Source organism: Falco biarmicus, chromosome 2 (genome assembly GCF_023638135.1).
Source record: "Falco biarmicus isolate bFalBia1 chromosome 2, bFalBia1.pri, whole genome shotgun sequence".
NCBI lineage: Eukaryota > Metazoa > Chordata > Aves > Falconiformes > Falconidae > Falco > Falco biarmicus.
Window position 1 is genome coordinate 89,387,044 of NC_079289.1, and position 22,924 is coordinate 89,409,967.

Below are 22,924 nucleotides of genomic sequence, written 5' to 3' on the forward strand. Positions count from 1 at the left end.
GTAGATTTTCCATGGTTTAAGTATGGATTTTTTTATTTACAAATGACAACTAGCATTTGCAGTTAAATCTTGCAGGGTGGTGGTGTTGCTGTTGTATCTTCAGTGCTTGTGCTGTTACACAGCCATTGGAAGTAAGCCCTGATCCTGCAAAGTTACACATACATTTGTTTCTATGCAAGGCACATAATACAATCAAAAGTTACTAATGGTGTGAAATGTAATGATTCACTTTAAATGTCAGAGGAATCTTTGTAACAGGTGATCTGAAATTCAACTGATGATTGTATGTATTAAGAGGTTAAAAGAAAACTTGCTTTTTCTACTGTTCTGTTGAAGAATAGGAAAAAAAAAAGAAAAGGTGTCTTCTAGTTCCCGGGAATCTCTGAGTATTTGTCAACAGTAAAGAATTACAAAACTTTGTAAGCAGCTCTCTAGCAGGCTAACAGTAAGGGTAGCCAGGTTAGGAATTACTTAAAATGTGCTGTTTTGTTTTAACAATGCATTTTGTGTGATTAGATACAACTTCAATGTGTATTTTTCACCTCTCAGTAAAGTAATAGGGTTAAGACCCTGTGTTTTTCTTGGGCTTTTTACAAATTCATTTACCATATATTTTTACTTGGGTATCTAGTGAGTAACAGATAAGGTTGTTTTGTTCTTGGTGATTTTAAGGGCTACTGGATCATTTAAGCAGTAATGCTTACACTTACTTGTATTTTAAATTATAAAAGCTATTAATTACTTCAGAGACCAGTGAGTTTTTGTATTTTGGACTTTTTTGTGTGTGTGTGTGAATTGAGTAGAGTAATAATATGTAAAATATATTTATGATCCTATATTAGCCTATAGACTACACAAAATGAGTACCTAAACATATTTTAGAGCAGTAGTGTTTATATTGCGTTAAAACATTTCCAGCTATTAAGAACTGAACTCTGCACAATGCTGTGTGGTGTCTTGTTTTTAATAACACTTTCACCTTATTATGTCATTCAAGCCCTTCAGTAGGAAACTAGTAGGATTCACAAAGTTTTCTTAAGGTCAGTCTAATAGGGTGAGACTTGTGTGAAAGAGTCTGCTTCAGCTCTGAGGTGTTGGGGTACAAGTACAAGCATCAAGTTAAATTTCTGTAAGCGCTAGTGGTAAGTGTGTTGGGTCTTCAGTGTTATATTTAGGTATAACTTCGGGAGCTGCTTTTGGTGTCAGTGGTATAAATCCTGCACACAGTGCTTCTCATGTTTTATCTTGACAGCCACCAGATGGCCAGACAGATACAACTTACAGAGAGAAGGCATTTTCAGCATCCCAGTTTACATACCCACATGTAAATCTTTATCTGTGAATACCCTTTCCGTTAACTGTATGTGGGAGTAGAGAGAAGCCAGTGCAGATTCTGGAGCGGGATATCTCAGCAGAGGGAAGCACAGCTAAGTGTGTCATTTGTTGTTGCAGCTAGGAATGTATTTGTGTTTTGCCCTGGCTAGAGAGCATTGAGTAACCCAGCATGACAGGTGACAAAGGACCACTGCCGTTGGAGCTAACATCAAAATACATACCACATGTTTCTCTGTCTCTCTTTTTTTTTTTTTTTTTTTTTAATAAAAGAGTATTCTATTAACTATTCTGGCAGTGACTGGAGGAGAACTCATTCTGTGCAGAAGAGGGAAAATATTGGTAAAAACCGCTTTTCTTGGCGATGCAGAAACAGAATTCACTCTTTTCCTGAAGCCAGCACATGCTACATGCCTGCATGAATGTACCAGACACTCTGAGGTTGACTCTTATGGTTCAGCAGACTCATATTTGCTATACAGCGGCTGGCTTGTCATATACTCTTATGTAATTTTCCTAATATGCATTTCTAAGATGCCTGTCATTGTAGTACATAAATAACTTCTATAACTTAACTTTGCAAGTCACAGTAAGGATACTTTTGGCCTTTTAAGCCGTTCTATTTCTTAAATCATTTTTTGAAGAGATTTACAATCTGAGTGGGATGGGTTGTCCTTTTTTTTAAAAAAATAAAGAGTGACTCCTTGAGGCTGATGTGCGTTTGGAGTGCACAAGTGAAGGTGTAGCCTGTTGGCTTATTGTAAACTGCTTATTGTGAAATGTCCCAGAAGAACTGCTGCTGAATACTCTTTTTGTTCCTCAGACCTTAAAATAGATGTAGATGTATGAGGGAAAATGGAAAGTTAAATTAAGTAAGGATTTGAGGAATAGTTGGAAAATAAAGGCAAAGTGCATGGCAGAAGCACGAGTTCCACTACCTGTGTTACACTTTTCTTTATTTGAAACATATCCATGGCTCTGTAAGTCTTGAGGAAGTTTGGAGATAGACGTTAGAGGGCATTTGTCCTACATCATCTCTGTGTTATTGGAGGCAGCCATGTCATGATTCCCCTTCATACTGTTAAAGTCCATACATTTTTTGTATACTACACAGATTGAAATGATGTTTTAAAACCTGTCCTTAAAATGGAAAGGGTTTTTTTGATGTCCGTTCTGTAGGGTTTGTTATGGCTAGCCCATGCTGATTTATAAATTAGCAGCTTAAATCAGAAACTTACTAATCACTTGGGTGCATCAGCTTCTGCTTTAGAGGTCGGATGAATAGCACATTACATTATCTTTGAGTATGTGCTTTCTTGTCCCTAGAAAACAGTAACATTTGAGAAGATGTCATTGTAGTTTTATGTCGTTACTGACACCTTACCTTTATTATGTTGAATTTCTTTTTCTTTTTTTTTTTTCTCATTTACCTCCATGTCGTAATTCATGTATCTCTTCCTACAGCTTTGTATGCTGAAGGTTAGAGTAAGAAATGTCTAGTGGATGAGGTTAGTGGGTCCCTCTTACCTCTTACCTGAAATAGGTGCTTGCACTTTATTTTTATGTCTAAATGTTATTGCTGACTTGGATAGATTTGCTAGCAGTATTTATTGTGTGCTGAGCATCTCAGTTCTGGCATATAGATTGTTGGGTCCACTCCAATTTGAGAGATCAAATTTGAGTTAGATTCCAGCTTGATTGTGATGATTTATCTTGCCAGTTTCTAAAAAGGAACAGCAGAATACTCAATTTGAGGGCATTGTCCTTGCTGCATAGAGGCTGTGTCGTCTTGTCTTTCTGTGATTAGGCACTTGTAGAATAGCCCTTCGAAGCCCTATACTGGTGCTGGACATGGGATGTAACTAGGTAATGACCCATGCTAGAAAAAGGGAAAGTTAAGTACAGTAGCTTGTCCAGTGCTATGTATACTGATGTTTGGTTGCAACGTAATTTTGGTTGCTGCTGAAAATTTTAGAGACAGGCATGACTTTTTCTATTTGACTGAATTTTAATTTGGAGTAAGTGTGTTAACATTTTGATGTTTTTTGACGGACTTATAGTTATGCTTAGAATATGGCCAGAGATAAATAGATGTGAAAATAATCAGGATCCTAGTTAGCAGGACTGATGTGTCTTTACTGGAGATTAAGCTGAATCAAAGCTGAAGTATCTTATTTTTTTTTTCAATAAAAGGAAAAATCCGCTCTCTATGATAGAGTCACATTGTGAGCCATCCAGATCTTTCTGAACCAAGCTGGTGTCTAACCCATATAATAACATGTTAGGATTTAGTTACCAGGTGTACAAATAATAGATGTTTAGTTTAGGCACTTTAAAAGTAGCTTTTCTTTGCAGTTTTGAAAGCTTTTTCCTAAAAGCCCAAGTAACAAAAATATAAATAGAGCAATAGCTATAAATGGTTGTATGAAAAAAAAAAAAAGAGGGGGCAGCTATATACTGAAGTCAGACTTGTGTTACAGAACATTTACCTTGCATTTCATTTTTCTTCCTGCAGTTTATTAGTTTCCTTAATTGTTTTAGTAGGGGAAGAGAAGTTGAAGAACATGACATGAGATGCATCTGGTCTTTTGTGGGGATCGCTTTTCAAATTAGAAACTAATGGCTTACCCTTTTGGCTTGACTTTTTCAGAGACTATAGATGGAAAATTCTGTAATTTGCATAGCTGCTGCAACTAGAAAATCTTGCATTGCAATACAGCAGAAAAATAGACAATGATTAATAGCTGGATTAATTTGGAAAGCCAGCAGTTTTTGCTGGTGTTTCACTGATTCAAAATGAAGAAGAGAAAATGTATTTAAGCTCCAATTTACCATGGCTGGAGGGATGGTGGTGATTTTGGTGAAGTCTTAAAGTTTTTGGTATTGACTGCCTACAGAGCAGATAGGGAAGTGTATGCTTTTAGTTATTGTCTTCATCTTCCTTATTTATGGAATGATACATTTGATTTTCTTTATGTTGTTCCATGTCTGTGTAGTTAAAAGTCTGACTGTGAACCACTGTAACTGGTAGATGATGCAGTGGGGTAGTTCTTATTAGAGTTCTTCAGGGAGCTCTTAACACTAGCACTTTGTCCCAGCAGAACCTCTGTAAGAAAGTTTTGTCCAGTAAACTGTTGAAAAGGATTTGGAAAGAATGAAAAAAACACATGAGCAAAGCTTTAGCACTTGGATTTAATTCCTTTTTTACAAAAGACTGAGGATGGTAAGGAAGTCCAACTTAAACTTTCTTTGAGACCCTTCAGCAAGGTAACAGAGTGGTTTTTCTTTAAACTTTGAAAATGCTATCAAGCATTTGTATTTTTTTTTATCAATCCAAGGTTGATGATGTACTTTCAGGAATTTTAAAGAAAATTTTTAATAAAAAAGAATTGTTTTACTTGAAGGTTCATCATGGCTAGAGTGCGTTTTCACCTGTTTTGGATGTTTTGCAGAAACATTTGAGTGATCTCTCTTTAGTTTCTTGGTAATTAGGGGCACGTTCCTTACAGAACTTCTCCATTTGAACTTAACAGGAAAATCGGTCTGTTTGGAAGCACTAGAGGTAATGGCAGAAACGTGCATTTGAAGGCTAAGGGGTTTCCTTCAGCATATGAGTGTTGGACAGCAGTTCCCACAAAAGGCTTGCTGAAGGCCATGTTCTTTCATCTATGGAAACCAAAGTTATGCACAACTTACAGTTGTGTTTTATTACCTAAACACCTAAATTTTAATGCTTCTCTTTTTTGATTTAATGTAATTAAATTTTGATTTACAATGTAATTAAAAACATTGTAAAATTATTGAGAAATATAGGTGGAGGGTTTTCCTTACTGTGGGCTGAATAGCACTCTCAAATAATTCTGGATGATTTCACGCAGACAGTATTTGAATGTGAAGGTGGGCAAACTGACCTGAATTTTCTTTGTCTTCGTTTGCATCAAGCAAGCATGAGCAGTGTGTACTTTCATATAGGTATATCCTAACTTGTCTTAGAGCCTCATCTGAGCCTCAGAGGAGGTACTGCTCCCACTTGGCAGAGGTTGTGCTAGTGAAAGGTGGAAGGTTAGAAACACTGCTATTTTTCCTCAAAAGCAAAGTCTAGGAATCCTCCAACTGTCTCTTCTTACCAGAATTTAGATAGTGTTATCACTTCTGTTTTGGGGGATGTGGGGTGGATGTGTGTCTGAATCTTGTTAGAATTTATAGTGCTTGTATATTTTCACGTTCATCTCTTCCAAGATGGTGCTTGTTACATAGCTTGCTTCCCCATGAACTTCAGTCTGAAAGAGCTGTTCATTAACTGGTAGTTGCATTTAATTCTTAGATGTCTTTCTGTTTGAAGCTAAGAGATAGAGGCTTTGCTTTGATGTTAGTGCCTTTGTCAAGATAAGCAGTAGTAAACTAATAGATTGATTCCCTTGTCTTGAGATTCTGTAGCTGGAATTAAAGATATTCCTTGTTTCCTTTAACATGCTCTCATGGGGTGAGATTTAGGCTACGTGAAGGAGTAGCATGGTGAGGATATATGAGTCCTATTTTAATTCCAGTTCCTGGCTGGCATTTCAATTTCTAGATCTAAAGACAGAGTTGTAAATGTTGAGGGGGAAAGAAAAAGCATTTTCCATCTCTGCCAGGCTTTGCTGGCGTGCTTCATGTTGTAAACATGTTGATCCTGTTGTCTCCCATAACCATCCAAGAAAACCTGAAATGCATATAGATGGAACAAAAATAATTTACCTTTTTGTTTAATGCTGAAAATGAAAGCTCCAGTTTGGGAATGCGTGAAATAGTCATGCTGCTTTAGAATTTGAAGGTTACTTCTAAGGATAAAGTAACCCAGCCACAATTTTTTGTTATTTTAACTTCCTGATTCCTATTTTGTAACCTTAAAGGCTTTCTATATTTTACCATTTTGCTGTGCTCTGGTTCTCCCTACCACCCCCACCCCAGTGTATTTTCTGGAATGTGTGTTCAATCTTTTCAGTCAGGCAGGCAAGGTAGACTGTTTATTCTAACAAATGCCATATGAGCAGACCTCCTGCGTTTGTATCATACATTCTTTATTTGCAATAAGAAAGTAGATCTGTTATTCCTCAGAAGAGTTGAGCTTACTGTAGGTCTTTTATAAGCACTATACTGATGTAAACCTTTTTGCTCTATAACCACCCCCAGTAAAAATGGTAGAAGGGAGTTGGATATTCCCTGGAGAATAATATATGCAATCTGCATGTGACCATCCCCTTTTTCCAAGTAAAGAGAAGTTGAACATGTCAAGATAAAGTAAAGGAAAGAAAAAGTGTACATAAAAACATCCATTCACTATAACTCTTGAGCTATAGAGTGCTTTACAATGGTAGGTTGGTATGCAGGGGTTTTTGATTTGGCAGTATCTAGCAGATTTTTATTTGTTTTAGCAGTAATGCTGTGTTAGATCAGCCTGTATAAGAAGAGTGAAGTGTCTTTGAAGAGAATTGCATGGTGACCTGAGGGATGCCTGGAGCTAAATTAATTAAAATGTTCCAAGACAGGGGTATGTTCTGGAATTGTCTCAGGAACTTAAATTGGCTTGGATGGTGGGAAGGGTCTTGGAAAGGTAAATTCTTAGAGATGGCACTTCACTACTATATGGTAATTCAAAGGTTGTAACTCTCACCTGGGAAGTGCAAGTTCAAACCTGCTTTTGCAATTTACCAAATAAATGCCCAACAAAAGGATTACAGGTTGAGATGTTCTCCTCTTGTGTTAAAGCTGTTTGTTAGCATGTGGAGACTCACGGAGGGGAAACCATGAGGTAACTGTCATGATGATGGTTAGTGTAATCATGTGTTCTGAAGGAAGGGGTTTGGGTACCTTCCCTTCCCACCTCAATTAAATACCCCTGTGAGCAGAGCCTAGCATTTGGGAATACCTGCTTGGGTTTCACTGTGAGAATTCAGCAGAAATTAGACTAGGGTAGACCTTGATAAATACAGAATGGGTGTGTAGAACGTTTTTCAAACCAAGAAAAGAGTGCATTTTCAATATCGGTGCTTCATGGATTAAGCAGAAGATGAACAAAGGCTTTTTTGGGGAGAAAGAATAATGTTTTCTAGTCTTGGGGATTTCCATTGTGCCTAATTTAATCTTAAATTCTTCATGTGAGTATTCTGCTGAAAATGTTAGTCACTGCTGTTAATCACTAACTTGCCTTCTGGATTTTGGATAACAGTACATTAGCTTAAGTCTTCATGCACAAATGCAATTGCTCTCAAGATTGCCTGAATGAAACTAAGTAAAATAATCTTCTAATGACACATAGTCATTTAGGTTTTCTGGAATGTTTCTCTTGGTCAGAATTTTAATATCTTTTAAATGTATTCATAGGTAAAAACATCAGAGTTTTATCGATACTCCCGGCAGCTGCGACATGAGGTTGACCAAGCCATGAATTACTTTCATAGTGTTCACCAACAGCCTTTGATGGAAATGAAATCGAACAAAATTCGTTCTGCCAAACCTCAGACTGCAGTATTTAGAGGAATGATAGGACACAGTATGGTAAACAGTAAAATTCTTCTCTTGCACAAACCCAGGGTCTGGTGGGAACTAGAGGGTCCTCAAGTACCTTTAAGACCAGACTGCCTTGCCATTGTGAATAACTTTGTGTTCCTATTAGGTGGGGAAGAACTGGGGCCAGATGGTGAGTTTCATGCTTCATCCAAAGTGTTTAGATATGACCCAAGACAGAACACTTGGTTACGAATGGCAGACATGTCTGTTCCACGTTCTGAGTTTGCTGTTGGAGTTATTGGGAGGTATGTTTATGCAGTGGCTGGGAGAACGAGGGATGAAACATTTTACTCAACTGAACGATATGATATTACTGAAGATAAATGGGAGTTTGTGGATCCCTATCCAGTCAATAAATATGGACATGAAGGGACTGTGCTTGGTAACAAGTTGTATATCACTGGTGGAATTACATCTTCTTCAACTTCTAAGCAAGTGTGTGTGTTTGATCCCAGTAAAGAAGGGACAGTAGAGCAGCGAACAAGGAGATCTCAAGTGGTCACTAACTGTTGGGAGAACAAATGCAAAATGAATTATGCAAGATGCTTTCACAAAATGATTTCTTATAATGGCAAGCTTTATGTCTTTGGTGGTGTCTGTGTGATCCTGAGGGCCTCCTTTGAATCTCAAGGATGTCCTTCTACAGAGGTTTATGACCCAGATACCGATCAATGGACTATATTGGCTTCTATGCCAATTGGTAGGAGTGGTCATGGTGTAGCTGTTCTGGACAAGCAGATAATGGTTCTTGGAGGCCTTTGTTACAATGGTCATTACAGTGACTCAATTCTCACCTTTGATCCAGAGGAAAACAAATGGAAAGAAGATGAATATCCGAGGATGCCGTGCAAGCTGGATGGCTTACAAGTCTGCAGCTTGCACTTCCCTGAGTATGTTTTGGAGCATGTTAAACGCTGCAGCTAGAACAGAATGAACAACCCAATTAAATATAAAAAAGCTATAACTAATTTGTCAAACAATACAAACCAGTTGAATTCCTTCAGAGACATTACTTTGTGTATAAGAACAATTGCTAATTGCTGAAGAGAAAAAGGATGTACAGGGAGTGTACTTACTGAGTTTATTAGAAAAGCCCAATAGCTGGTCTGATACTGTAAAAGCTTTGGGTTTTTTAACAAACATAATTGTAAGTAGGGGAAAGAAAAATATATTTTTGAGTGTGGTTATTTTTTTGGTAACATTTTATGTCCATACTACTACTACTTTTTTTTTTTTTCTTAATGGCCATTATACCACTATGCTTCTGAAATCTATTGAGTTTAACAAAGTATTTGTGGAAGGAAGAGGAGAAAGACTATTTTCATTTTTTATTGAGCGTCAAAATAAAACTCATCATTGTACTAGGGTACAACCAGGTATAAAATAACGGAACTAAACCATTTCTGTATTTTCTGTTGTATTTTGGATGATTTTCCCATTAATTGCAAAGTATTCTCAAGTCTACTAGATGTTTTTGTTTTCCCTTATATGCATTGAAGAATAATCTTAACCCTTTGCATGACCTTTTCCCTGGTTTTGTATAGTAGTACCAGTAAGTCAGCCAAGAGGCAAATTACACATTTTCTACTAAATTGAAAACAAAACATTTTTATATTCCAAACATTATTTCTATGCTGCCTTCCATTGTCTGCATTGTGTTTGTTGGTGAGTGAAAAATATATACACACACATGCATACACTGTAAAAACTATATATAAATACATCTTCTTATGTGCGGTTACAATACTATATTTTAACTAGCGCACAGATTCAGCCATATCTGTTGAATTTAAGGTATCGTGCTATCCTTTAATGAGCTAAATAATTTGAAGTTCTTAAGTAACCAGAGGCCTCATTTGGTATCAAAATATCTTATCTTTAGTACATACTGATTGATTCAGTAACTTCAGACTCTTTATATCAATGCTACATAATGAACTGTTGATAATTTGTTATTTTATAAATTATTTTTTAAAAAGTAAACAAATCTTACCTGAGCTTCTTTTATGTTTGAATGTGTTGACTGGTTTTCTTTTTTATGAAAATGGACAATGTCAGTAAGTAAATGCTCAGCACTGCTTCAGCCCACAGTTATTTTCAGAACCAGATATACTACAGTTTATTCTCAGTACTTTCTTTGTACTCATATTTCAATATGAGTACTTTGTACTTTGTATTGAATACTTTGTACTCATATTGAAGTGGTATAATCTTTTTTATTATTCTTTTAATTATCAACTGCTATGAACTACTGTGTTTTGAAAATGTGGAGTTAGGTGGTTGGATGTTTAGTACCATTTATGTTTCTTTTACAAAAAAATCCTACACAAATACAGCTACTGACCTCAGAGTGCCTGAATTGAGATGTGTGGTCCAAGAGGGCTTTGAATAACACTGTTGTGTTCATTTGCAGATATGACTGACAGTTGATCGGTAAGAATTATCTGCCAAGACATAAATAATAAAAGTAATTATATTCTGATTAATAGCCACTTCTAGAATCTAAAGGAAGAGATTTGGAGAAGTTAAAGGCTCACACTTAGTTCAGATACATAGGGGCAAAATGCTGAAACATGCACCTGCATATTTTGTAAAATTGTATGCCGCTGTGTTTCACTTCCAGCGATAGACTTGACTTTATATGCAGCAAAGCAAATTACTTTATTCAGCGTTTTCCAGTCAGAAATCACTGTAGAAAAAGAATGTACAGTACTCAGGGAGTTAAAAAGAATGCACTTACAAAGGGACCAAAATCACCCTAAATTTCTTATGCTAAAAGTAACACCTCCTTGCCTAAACTAATTTTGAAATAATTGATAGAAGTTAAAACAATGTGTAAAACTCCTCATACTTGTATTTTGGTATTTTTTAGTAGTTATGTTTTGAGTTGAGTTGTGAGGATTTGGAGCTATGTGGCAAGTCAGCAGATTTTCTTGTTTTTTTATTAGAAATGGTCTATTGATAGAATATTTTCTTTCCCTACGTTTTAACAGAAAGAGAGAATGTATGCCATCATAGCTGTAGTGGTAAGTTAGTTGCACCAGTAGCGACTGGACCAAATACTGATATTCAGCCTTCTGATGCAGGCTAGTTTGCAGTTAAATTTAAATTTCTCTTAAATAAAATTCAGCTTACTGGGGTAGAAATCTAATTTACTTTCTTAATAGCTTAACTTAAAGCCAGCGTGGCTTATGCCAAAACCTCAGTTTCACTGTGAGACTTGTGTGTACGTTACCCTGCATGGGCGCAGAGATAAACTGACTCAGTAGATGCTGGCTGTGTACAAGTAAAAAGGTTCTGCTGTACATAGTTCGTGGAATATTGTGGCACAAGAAGAAAACAAGGAGGGGGTGGGGGTGGGGGGTGTGTTACTGTTTTTATTCTTTTTGTCACCAGCTCATTTCTCAATAAGTTTATGGAACAGCAAAAACTAATCTCGCTTGAGTAGGCTTTCATGGGCATGTTGCGTAAAGTGCTTCACTTGCATCTAGGCCAGTCTGGGGAATGGATGTGGTTCTGAATACCTGGTTTTCCATGGTTCAGGTGTAGGAGAGAGACATGGCCAAGACCTTTATTAAAAATAATGGTAAGGATGGGGGTGTCTTAACTTACGTTTTTGAGTCTGCATTTAAGCACCTTCTGAAGTTCTGTGCGCTAAGCAACTACCGCTGAAGTCATTGGTGAGTATTGACACTTGAAACGTGAAGAATCAGATCATTTTTAGGTGCTGTTTTTAATTTCCTGTTTATCTTCAGGCACCCAGGTCTGAAATATCTTGTTTGGGATTGTAATAGTAGTTATTCTGTGAAATTCTAACTTGAACTGTTGGTTTCAGCTTCCCTGAAGTTTTGTCTCTGTTGAGAAGCTGGCTGGAACCTTTTGAGCATTAGGAATTATTGGAATTTGCTTGGGTTTAGAATGTTGGGGGGTATGTGAAAATTTTCTGTTAATTTACATTTCTACCGTGCTTTTATTGTTGCAAACATGAAATAGGAAATTAGCTTACATTCTCTTCCATTGCAGTGGAACTTTTGAGGCAGTTATTTTTGTTACTTTATATATCAGAGATATTTTCTTTTTTTTTAATTGAAAGTTTCTGTTTGTATTTGCTTTTAGTATTTAGTTCCAGATAATTTAGTGTTTAAATAAAAAGAAAACTAAGCTGGCTAGTAAGAATTGCCTATTACTATGAAATTTTGAGCATTATGATCACATTAAGATGCATTTTAGAAGACACTTAAATGCCTCTCATTTGTCAAGGAAAAGGTAGGTTATAATCTAAGATTATTAATTTTCAACCGTTACAGAATACCAGCAAATCTAATCTCACCCACATATGTAAAATTTAATACACGACCTGCTTTTAAACTAGTGTGTACTTGCCTTTTCTTAAAAAGGTGGACATAGTGAGTTACAGTCTAGGGTCTTTTGGTTTGGGTTTTTTTCATGTTTATAGCAAAAGATGTATCAGCTTCATGTCTTAATTCAGCAGCTAGCTCGAGGAAGAAATTTTGTTTTTGAATGAGCCAGAATGGACAAAAAGGGTAATTGTCCTGTGAAGGTGTTGGACACTTCCAGTTCCCATTCCACATGCTGCTGTACCTGTTTTTAAGGGACAGCTAATTTTCAAAGTAGTGAACAAGGGAAAAGTAGCTCATTTCCCCCCACAAAGTATTGGTAATAGTTACATAGCGAGAGGTATTAGGTGGCAAAAAAAACTTTTGAAATTTTTTTCCCCCATTGATTCAACTGGAGGAAGGTGGTACTTGATTTTACAAAGGCTCTTTCTGAAAGCCCTGCTAGCAAGAGGGGCCAGTGGCAGCATATGAGCTACCTGGCAATCTGCTTTTGTGTTACTTTCTTTTGAAAAGTGTGGATGCCCTACTTTTTGCAGTATGATAAGCAGTCCTGTTATAACTAGCTCTTAAGGGTTTGTGGCTTTAATATTTCTCTGGTTTCTGAGATTTGCAGCCATTTTTTCTTGAGGACCTCCTGCCTTACAAACCCAAGTGCTGTGTTTTTTCATGCTGGTAACTGCTTGCATCAGAGAGGAAGCTTCACTGGACACTCAGGAAGCAAAGGATAAAATTCAGCAGGTACAAATCCAGATCAGTTCAAAAACAAAAACATTGCTTAACTCGTTATGTACATTCTTATGCAAAAGCAGGGTAAGCATTATGGGGAAATGCTAATGGCTCTTTAAAAATAAACTTCAAGTTTGTGTCAGCATTTATATGACAGTCTTTTTAGAAATAGTTGCATTTGTAAAGGTATTTTGCCTTTTAAATATATTTTTCCTTACAAAAAAAACTGGTGAATTGTGCCCCTCATTCTTTTAACACTTCAAATGTGTACTTCGCATATATGAACAGTCTAATATGAAGAAAACGGAAAACTGTAAGGCACTTAAAGAAAAAAAACATAAAAGTGCAAATGATACTAAACCTGTGCGTAAATGTTTGTGGGGTTGGGGGCATCAAAGAAAACATCTGTCCTGCTCTCCTTCCATTAATAAAAATATAGCTGGTGAAGTTACTTGAATAAACGTGGTCCGTCACATGTGACAGGGCTCACTGAAGGAGAGTGGGGAAAGAACATAACTGGAAGGCATGTGTAATCTGTTTAAAATAAAGCTTGCCAGTGTCCTGTAGCTAACATTTTGGGATTTTAATGTTTGTAAAACAATCTGAAGCTGCTTAAAATAAATAATAATGACTACTTTTGCATCTGTATTCTATTTGTGAAAGTTGGTGAATAACTTCAAAATTTCCGTTTCTGTGGGTAAACTTCATAAAACATAGTTGTATGTGGCAGGTGGTTTTGAGCACAGCTTTCCTGGTTTTCCCTTGACTAATTTTTTTCTTTATTACTTCCCAAATTTTAATTTGTTTATATAGTCTTCTAAAAATAACTTTCAAAGATAAATTTCAAATACCTTTGGATTAATACTAAGTTGGTAGCTAGGGGAAAACCACTTCTGTTTGCAGATGGTAGTTTTTATTTATGGCTCTGGTAGAAAACCTTATTGTAAGTGTAGAAAATACAGTGTTATGTAGGACTGTAAATTTAGTTATACTTAGGGGGCTTTTATTACCTCAGTGGGACCCACCTAACTTCTATGTCAGTTCTGGGAACAGGTGAAGGGAAGGGTAAGCTAAGTTTTTATTTAAAATATTTTCCCTATATATTGTTATTTTTGTAGATCTTTTAAAAATAAATTATTATATGCTGGAGATTGCAATTCCACTATAGTACCCCACTTGATTCCAGTGTACAGTATCAGATTGTTTGTATTGAAAAGAATGTATTTGATAAGTTAACAGGAAGAGTTATTTTCAAACTGTGCTGTGTTTGTGTCTAGCAATTGGAAATACTTTCCCTATAGAAAATTTAAATTATATATATATATGAGCTCATATGTACATTTGGATTAACTGTCTAATGATTACCCCAGGGCTGCTGTAAACTTGTCTGAATAATTTAAGAATTGCCTCTTTTTAATTGTTTTAAAGCCTTTTTTCTTGGGTGGTTGGTTTTGGTTTTTTTGGCAGAAAGTCATTTTCCCTAGCTATGGATACAGTATGCTCAGACTTGCAAAGACACTCTGTTCGGGTTTCAAACTGAAAAAATGTATAAAATATGTATAAAGAAAAGTGTAAATAAAATATTTTTAATCTTTAAACACTCTTGTGTAAACTTTGTAATACTGATAGTGTAGCGGACCTCAATTGCTTTCTACAGGAATTCAGAGTTTACTCGGTTGAGCAGCTCTTCAAAAATTATGTGTTGCTGTAATTCATTATGTTGTGTTAAAGTTCTCCCAACAAAAAGAGTTGGATGGTCTTATATAGTGTCAAGCTCATATCTTTAACTGGATTTTACAGTCTTCTCAATTTTAATTACTGTAATGCATTCATGTGTCAGCTCTGCATTTCAAGCTTGAAATAATGTTTGGAGTTACATTTGTAACACAGTGTCAAGGCATAAATTTAAACTCTTTAATGAAAACCAAAGCCAACCCTCAGTGTCAGTCCACAGCCAGGAGAAGAGACTGTTCCCTGCTGTCAACTACATGGAACTGAGGGCTCTGAGACAACGTGTGTTCATCATTTACTTGGACCTCGAAGCGTCAGAAGTCCAAGTCATGCTGCTTAATGTTTCCGTAACAGGAAGCAGAAACTTAATTTCAGGATTAAAGTGTCAGATCAGAACAATATTCAATACCAAGAAGGGGGGGCAGCAGGTAAAATGGGAGATTATGATCTTTTCTCAAGCAGTCTAATGAAAGCCTTCATTTGTCAGTCCCTTGCCACACTTTCCCTTTTCTCTGCTGCTATTTTTCAGCAACTCTCTTGCTGCCAGATCAAAGCCCCGGGGTTAAAAATCTACTATCAACAATGCTTGAAACTAACTGCCGTCTTTTTGTAAATATTTTTTGGTAGTATTAAGAGTTCTAAAATCACATTTTAATTTTAGTTTCCTACTAAGAGTGACTTAAAACTTTAACTGCATAAAGTAACTTACCCCCCCCCCGCCCCGCCCTTGGTAACTTGACTTTGTCCTACACTGACTAGTACTGTTTAATGGGAGAGTGCTGTGGATGAATTTGTGCTGGTCCCAGTGGGATGTGTCATGGGAGGAATGGCCTCCGAATTGTAATGTGTCACCATTTTTTGGTTCAAAAGGGGACTAAATGTATTAGACAGATACAGTCAAACAGAAGATGATTGCAGTCTTTTCACATTGTAAATGTTATTTACAAGAATTTTTATTAACCTGTTTAATTCCCTTCTCTGTGAGACAGGTTGTATTTTTGGCAATACCGTTCTTCCATGATACTACACTTGCCAACTTACTTGTTAGCACCTCTGTGGTTGATTAGGAATCTCCAATAATGGTTCCATTATTTTGCTAAGGAGAGCTCTCACATTTTAACTGGTTCATTGTTGCTCATACCAAATTCTTCATTTTTTTGGAATGTGTGGCCTTACTTTTTGGCAGTGCTTCAGTCATCTGTGTTTGTGTGATACGAAATTAATGTTAGCTTGGCAAGGAGGTTTTTCAGTTAATTCCCTCCAGATTCTTTGATGTAAGTTATCCACTCTTGCTGACTTGATGTTCTTAATTTCAGCAGATGTTTCCCCTTTGTTACAGATTGGGGTTTGGGGTTTTTTTCTTTTCTGATTTCATCAGCTTCATAATATGGAAAGGCAAACTATTGCTTTGAGTGTTGCATGGGTTCTGTATTAGTTCTGTACCTTTTGAGTTCATAACATACTTGTGGACATGTGGTCCTCCACCCAGCCTTTAGCCTGTCAAGTCTTACTGATGTTTCAATATCATCTTTTAATTAGAGTGCTGCCTTTTGTGAGGTAACTTTCCTGGCATGTGCAAAATTTGTGTTCTGTCAAGGGAGAAGAGAGTATGTGTAACGACAGCTTTAATTTCTTGTTTTCATTAACACTTCCCGCTTCTACATTCAGTGCTTTAGTTGCACTGACAGGTTCTTTAGGTGGTGTTCACAGGTAAAAATAAAACCTCATCATGATCTCTGTTTAAGTACCCAGTGACTCTCCAGTGATCTATCTATTGGAATGAATGGCAGCACTAAGCATCACATGCTGAGTGCCAAGCCTTCTAGCGCTTGAGGAACTAAAACAATAGTCTTTTTGCCATGTATCTGATGTCTGTCAAATGTGTCGCCTGGTGATGTCACCCTTGGTAGCATAGCAGTTCTGTATTATGGATAAATGTTGCTCCGTAAGTGATGCTGAAAAAATACTTTTTTTTCTAATGACATAGATGGCTTTAATGGTTAACATTTTTGCTGCACTATTTAATCTTACCAGATAGGTCTTTGCCCTGAACTGGCAGCCTCCTTTCCCACACCCATTTCAGTGTGTCCTCAGGCATGTTTTAAGCATTGGTTTGTTTTGGTTGGTTTTTTTTTGAGCCACTTAACACCAACCATATAATTCTTTCTCTGTGTGAGAATCTTTGTCTCCTGTGGTGAATTGTGCATTGTATGGGTCGGTTTATATGTTTTGAGTACTACTGATGAGACTTTCCGACTTCACCATCCTTTCTTTGTCAAAAGAATTGCATAATGCTAACTGAAACCAAGTATTTCCCCCATGTTTAACTTCCATAGTCTCAGAGGAGAAATTCCAAGCTGGTCAGTGTATTTCTTTTGTGTTTACCTTCCCAGATTGCCAAAGTCATACAAAAATGCATGGGATTGTGTTTGTGGTGGTGGTGGCACTGGTATCAATGCTTGGCATGGCCTAAGCCAGGGGTCCTCAAACTTTTTAACCAGGGGGCCGGCGCGTGGATGCAGTGGCAGGCCGTCATCTGCGGCTGCTTGGTTTCCCCCCCCAGCCCCCGGTGGGGGGGGTCTGTAAATACCGGGGGCCGGATTGAGGACCCTGGGGGGCCGTATCCAGCCCGTGGGCTGTAGTTTGAGGACCCCTGGTAAGCGCTTTCCCCTGTGTTGGTGTAGTGATTGCCTTCATTTCACTCCTGGAAAGCAAGAAATTGCTCTGCTGTCATCTTGCGCATCTCAGAAAGCCCTCTTGGCTAATTTATTCCCAGGATGGAGTCCTAGTCACATAGGTGTCCTTGGTCAGCTGAGGGTGTTTCGTGGAATTGCCCTGTCACACATGCTCTTGCTTCTTCCTCTGGCTCTTACAGATAGCTGTGCAAGGATTTTTTTTTTTTGTTTAACATAGGTGGCAACTCGATACCAAGAACTTTAACTTGTAGTGAAACACAAAGCATCAAAAATTGAAGTTTCAGAGAAGACATTTCAGAGTGCAAACTTTTTTTTTCTTTTTTAATATGTATATTTCCTCATTTCTTTTCCTCCTGATTCTCAGTTCATGTATTGCAATCAGGAAGAGTTACTGTCAAGTAATAGTTTTTTCTTCATTGTTTCTCCTGACAGATTATCCAAAACACTGAAAGGAATTATGTAGTCAGAAAAGCAATAGGTGATGATAAGTAACTGAACTGTAGCTTTTAAGTTAATGACTTATCATGGTCTTAAAGGTGGGAGCTGATCCAATTAACAACATTATTGGAAGCCTGTTAACTGATTCCTGAAAGAGTAGGATTTTGGCTCAGTACTGTTCTCTGAAAACAGAAAAGGGGAGTGAGGCTGACTTCTGCATAAGTTAAATAAACTAAATGCTCCAGCCAAAGAAATCTCAGTACAGAATTTTTAACACCCAAATAATGACCCATCTGACTTTGCAGAAGTTATGAACCTTAAAAAATGGTCACAGTTGCTCAGTTTTATTTTGTCCTAGCTTTGCAGTGCAGAGATTATTTTTTTTTTCCCCATGGTAAGAATTAATTACAAGGATGTATGTTTTGCTAAACTTGTTAAACCGGTGTAGGAAGCTGTGCTTTCAGGTTTGCAGCCTTGTTCAAAGCAGGGCAGAATACGTTAAAGTGACTGTAAGGGTTACCAGTTTTCCAGTGCTTTAACTTTTGAAGTTCTATGCACCTGCTGTGGATGGAAATCATCCAGTATCCTGGAGAGATAATGCCTGGGACCAGGCATACAATTTACTTGCTTCATATTCCCATTCTTCTGTAGCAATAGATTGACCCCTCAGGATTTTCAGTTTGTGAAATTGCTGTTCCTTGATGTTCAGTGAAGCACTTGTAACATCCAGGTTCTCCACCTCTGTAGTAATATGCATTGTTATACACGTACAGAAATTAGAACCTATTCAATCACACTTGAGAAATTTGATGTTTTTCTCATCTATAAAACTGCTAAAGCAAGTGAAAGCATTGGTTTCTGCCTGTGCCAGCACCATGTTGTACTGAGTTACGAGACTGAATAGGTAGTTTCAAATGTTGTGCTAGAGAAAAATAGTTTAGAGACAGTGTCAGTCTGCACACCGCTGCCCTGTGCCCCTTCGGCTCCTGCACTGTAGGCTGCAACTATGCCAGCCGTAGCTGCCCTCCGTAGGATGTGGGGGCTGAAACGTAAATGGCTTCAAGTTCTGAGAAGTAGTAGGTGGTGGTAACATGTTAAACATATATCACTGGGGCAAACTATCTAAATGACAGTTTTCATTAGTGATTGTGAAAGACTTCTGAAAATGTCCTGGAGTTTCCCAAACACTTCAGCATTCAGCACTTCAGTGTAAGGTCAGGTGTTACTCCTTTGTGGAAAATGCTCCCCCAGAATGGAAGCAGTAGCTGAAGGGTTTTGATGAATGTGAGGCAAAGGAATGGAAAGGTGTAAAAGCAACCCTGAACAAATGCTATGGTACCAAAAAGGAAGGACTTTTTGGTACCATAGTAGTAGGGCTTCCTGGCTCATGAGTGCTCTCCACAGAAACACAGGATTATGTCCTGAAAAGGGCATCTTGCTTCCAGTTTTGCCTCATACCTCTCATTCTTTCTCAATTACAAGTACACCCTTTTCATTTTTGCCTAGCTTCTGTTGAGCTTGAGGAGAGCAACGTTGGCTGCATGGACACTGTAGTGGGCCAGTAAGAGTAAAATTAAGAGGAGACTGATGAGTTGTATGCAAATTAAGATCTAGAAAAGAAAAATATTTAAAAGCCCAAACCAGGCTTTTCCTCTCAAAAAAGGGTGTTAGTCTAGACAACCAATAAAGCTATGAAACCAAATTCTGCCTTCTAGGAATAGAACGATAAAAGTTTTCCCTTGTGCTCTTCTGTTACATTAAATGACAATGGCAGCATCAGTGAAGAAGAAACAGTGATTCTTCATGTGCTGCTCAGCTCTGTCTCTCTTGTTCAAGCTGCACACAAACCCCTGCAGAACAGCCTGCTGTCCTTCAGGTCCCTAGGATCCTGTGCTTTAAGCCGGGGCTTAACGGGGAAGCAAGTCAGAGCTTAAGTCGAGTTAACTAACAACATTAAGTACAGGCTTCACTGTTCAAGTACGCAAATCTTTGCCTATTTCTCAGTAACTTACATTGTGCAAGATGTCACACAGCAGGTCGTGGTACATGCTACGTTCTCCAGCTGGTCTCTGTGTGTGCAAGTGGCAGTTCCCATGGATATCACTGTAACTCCTGTCGCTTTGACAAGTGTGCATGGATACTGTTAGAAACATCAGAATGCAATTCCTAACAGCAAAAATGAACACACTAGGATGCTTTCAGTAATAGATTGTAATAATCATGTAATGGCGTCTGTATATATAGTAAGTATATAATACGTTCTGCTTCTCATTCATGGGGGAGCTGTATTGTGCTGTGGTAGAAAGTAAAATAGAAATTAAAAACGTTTAAAAATGATCATCCTAAAAGTCAGCTACAAATAACAAAGTAAGCTCAGCATGTCACTGTTAATTATTAAAGGGGCAGCACAGTAAAAGAAGGAATGCATGCCTTTAATGAGAAATTATTTGCTAGACTTAAAACTGTCATTCAAGTAAACAACTACATTTAATATGTATATTTGTGAAGATACTGATGACAATACATTTATAAGCAAATGAGGTAAAGATATTTACAGCACTTTGCTGAGAAATGAAGGATTATTGTGAAAATAATTTTTAAGCTAAAAAGACTTGATGTACCAAATACCTAAAGAGACTGGCAACAGATGCAGTACCTTTCATCTTTTAGGCTCAGTTAATTTCCAAAATGCATCCAGCTTCACTAAAATCTGAGATGCATTGGAATTTTGAAAGGAGTTGGACTTTGCTGTGATGGGTGCTTAAGAGCATCATAAAGATACTGCTAATGGTAGCACATATCTGTGCTTTAGAAGAAATTGCTACACCACACATCAGCTGACGTGCCTGTTGGTAGTGTTAACAGCTTGTTAACAGAAGAGTTACTCATCACTGCTGAAAGTGAGTAACTGAAAAATGTGGGACTAGAGCTACTGATGGCTGCAGCGAGAAGTCAAGGATTTGTATTGGTTGGGTGTTGACCCATAGCAATATCAAACGTAAAATTACATGCAGTTGGATTACGCTGTTTTTTTTGCATTATGTATTTCTCTTTTCTACCTGTCCCCTGTCTTAGAATAAAGGATCTTTATTTGGAAAGCACTGAGTATATTTTGGGTGCTGTCAGAATGTGACGTGATGAGACGGCACATGCTGAATTTCAAGTCCTGGCTTACCCCAGATGTGAAAGCAGTAACGCCTTTGCTGCAAATAAAGGTAGGTCAGCAGAAAAGTGCAGAGCTCTGCAGTGGCATCTGTCCTTAACATTCAACTTACTTTCTGAATGTATGACTTCAGGCCTCGTGGCTGCCAAAATAGCATCTCTGACAAACGGTGAAAAATGACCCACCTTAAGCATGAAAAGCAAAAGCACAGGTAAGTTTCACTCCAAATAAAATAGTACCATTAAATACAGAAGTCTTTTCAACCTCTTTCTGGTTTGGTTTTCTTTTTGAGTTAGGAAGTGAATAAAGTAGAAAGAATGAAAGGGTATTCTTATGAACATGCAAACTATACTCCCTTCATAAAGACACTGGGAAACGTCCCTCATCATGGACCCCTATAAAAGCCACTTCAATTAGCTGTTTAATAAATATGTGCTAAAAGTGACAGGAATGTGAGAAACTGATCATGTGCTTTGGAGACTGACTCTAGAAAAGCTAGTATACCTGCCACATCACCTCCAACTGTGCTTTGTGTGGAGTTTTTAGAAAGCAAGGCTCACAGTGTTACGTGAAGCTGCTTAACAACTGAAAGTTGAGTTATTGGAACCGTTGTAGTTGTGTTCTATTAACTACATATTTTCAAAAGAATTTGCAGGGAGATCTGCCAAACAGCATTCTTTTAACACAAAAAAAAAAGTTGCAGGAGGAAGAAAAGCAGTTTATAAAATAAAGACTTCAAAAATAAATTCTAAGTAAGCTGGCAAAACTGTAGTTGGCAAGTCATGGTATTAAAAAATTTGTTAATGTTGCTGAATAAAAGATGCATGGCAAAATGTGTTGTTTGGGTTTTTTTAAATGTACAAGTTTTATCATGAAGGAGGATGTAAAAATAAGCCAGTCTTTCAGAATTACTATTTTTTCCAATGATGGGCATGGATAGATAAACTGAAATGTTACAAACTCACATTTTAACAGGAATGTGCAACAAAATCTTTCTTTTTTTTTCTACTGTACCTGTAAATGTGTGGCAAATAACTGTCATTGTATTGCTAGTAAAGGACTGTTCTTATTTTCCTGACAAAAAAATCAACTGTATATAAGCAATCTAACACAACAGTATTAAAACTCAGATGGCAATGGCTAAGGCGAAAGATTAGAGATCAAGTTTGTTAAATTGTATCTCTGCCTGGGCTAATGTAGTTTATGAACTGTGGCAATATTTTCAAGCTTCTTTGGGCTGCAGCTTTCTAAAGAAAATACTTCTTTCACAAATATTTACAAAAGCCAGTTACCAAGGAAAGCGAAAAATAATGGCGTGCAAAATAAAGCTGAAACTTGGTATAGGTTCTTAGATTAGAAACAGCCAGGAGTCAATCATGCCAAAGCTCTTCATTCTGTGGCCTTGGGAGCAGAAACTTCAGCTCCTTTTTAAACCTGTCTGACAATGTTTTGGATTGTGTTATGGCGTATGTGGTTGTTTTCCCAGGGAATTTTTGCAGAGATAACCACCTCCAGCAGTTACTCCTGCCACCAAAGTATGTAGAGCTTTCATGCACGTTATTGGTAGCCTGTAAGAGAGCCATACACAGGCCATAAGAATTGCTTAGGTATTCAAAAGACGTGTAGATGTGGCACTTCGGGAATGGTTTAATGGTGGACTTGGCAGTGCCAGTTTAATGGTTGGACTCAATGGTCTTAAAGGTCTTTTCCAACCTAAACGATTCTGATGCTATGAAAGCTAATGTATTTGTATTGTTCTTCTTTATAAAGGTTTTCCCATTCTTTCTAATCAGTCATATCAATCACTTTAAAGATGAACTTCCACATTAAAGGAAAAAAATGCACTGAAGATGCTGGAGTGGATTGATTTGCTTGGTTTAAAAAATTTCACAAAACAACTATCTGTTCTTCAGGTATTTATTTCTGTGTTA

The 22,924-nt window shown here is 37.3% G+C and overlaps 1 protein-coding gene across 10 annotated transcripts in view; it reads left to right on the forward strand.

The window, feature by feature from the left end:
• Positions 1 to 14,563, forward strand: part of KLHL15 (kelch like family member 15) — a 29,102-nt gene extending 14,539 nt beyond the window's left edge. For all 10 annotated transcript variants that reach the window (XM_056328094.1, XM_056328091.1, XM_056328092.1 and 7 more), the window contains one exon: positions 7,696 to 14,563. In XM_056328094.1, the coding sequence (XP_056184069.1) occupies positions 7,696 to 8,805 (1,110 nt within the window). In that variant the 3' untranslated portion in view covers positions 8,806 to 14,563. The remainder of the gene's footprint in view (positions 1 to 7,695) is intronic.
• Positions 14,564 to 22,924: the final 8,361 nt, after the last annotated feature.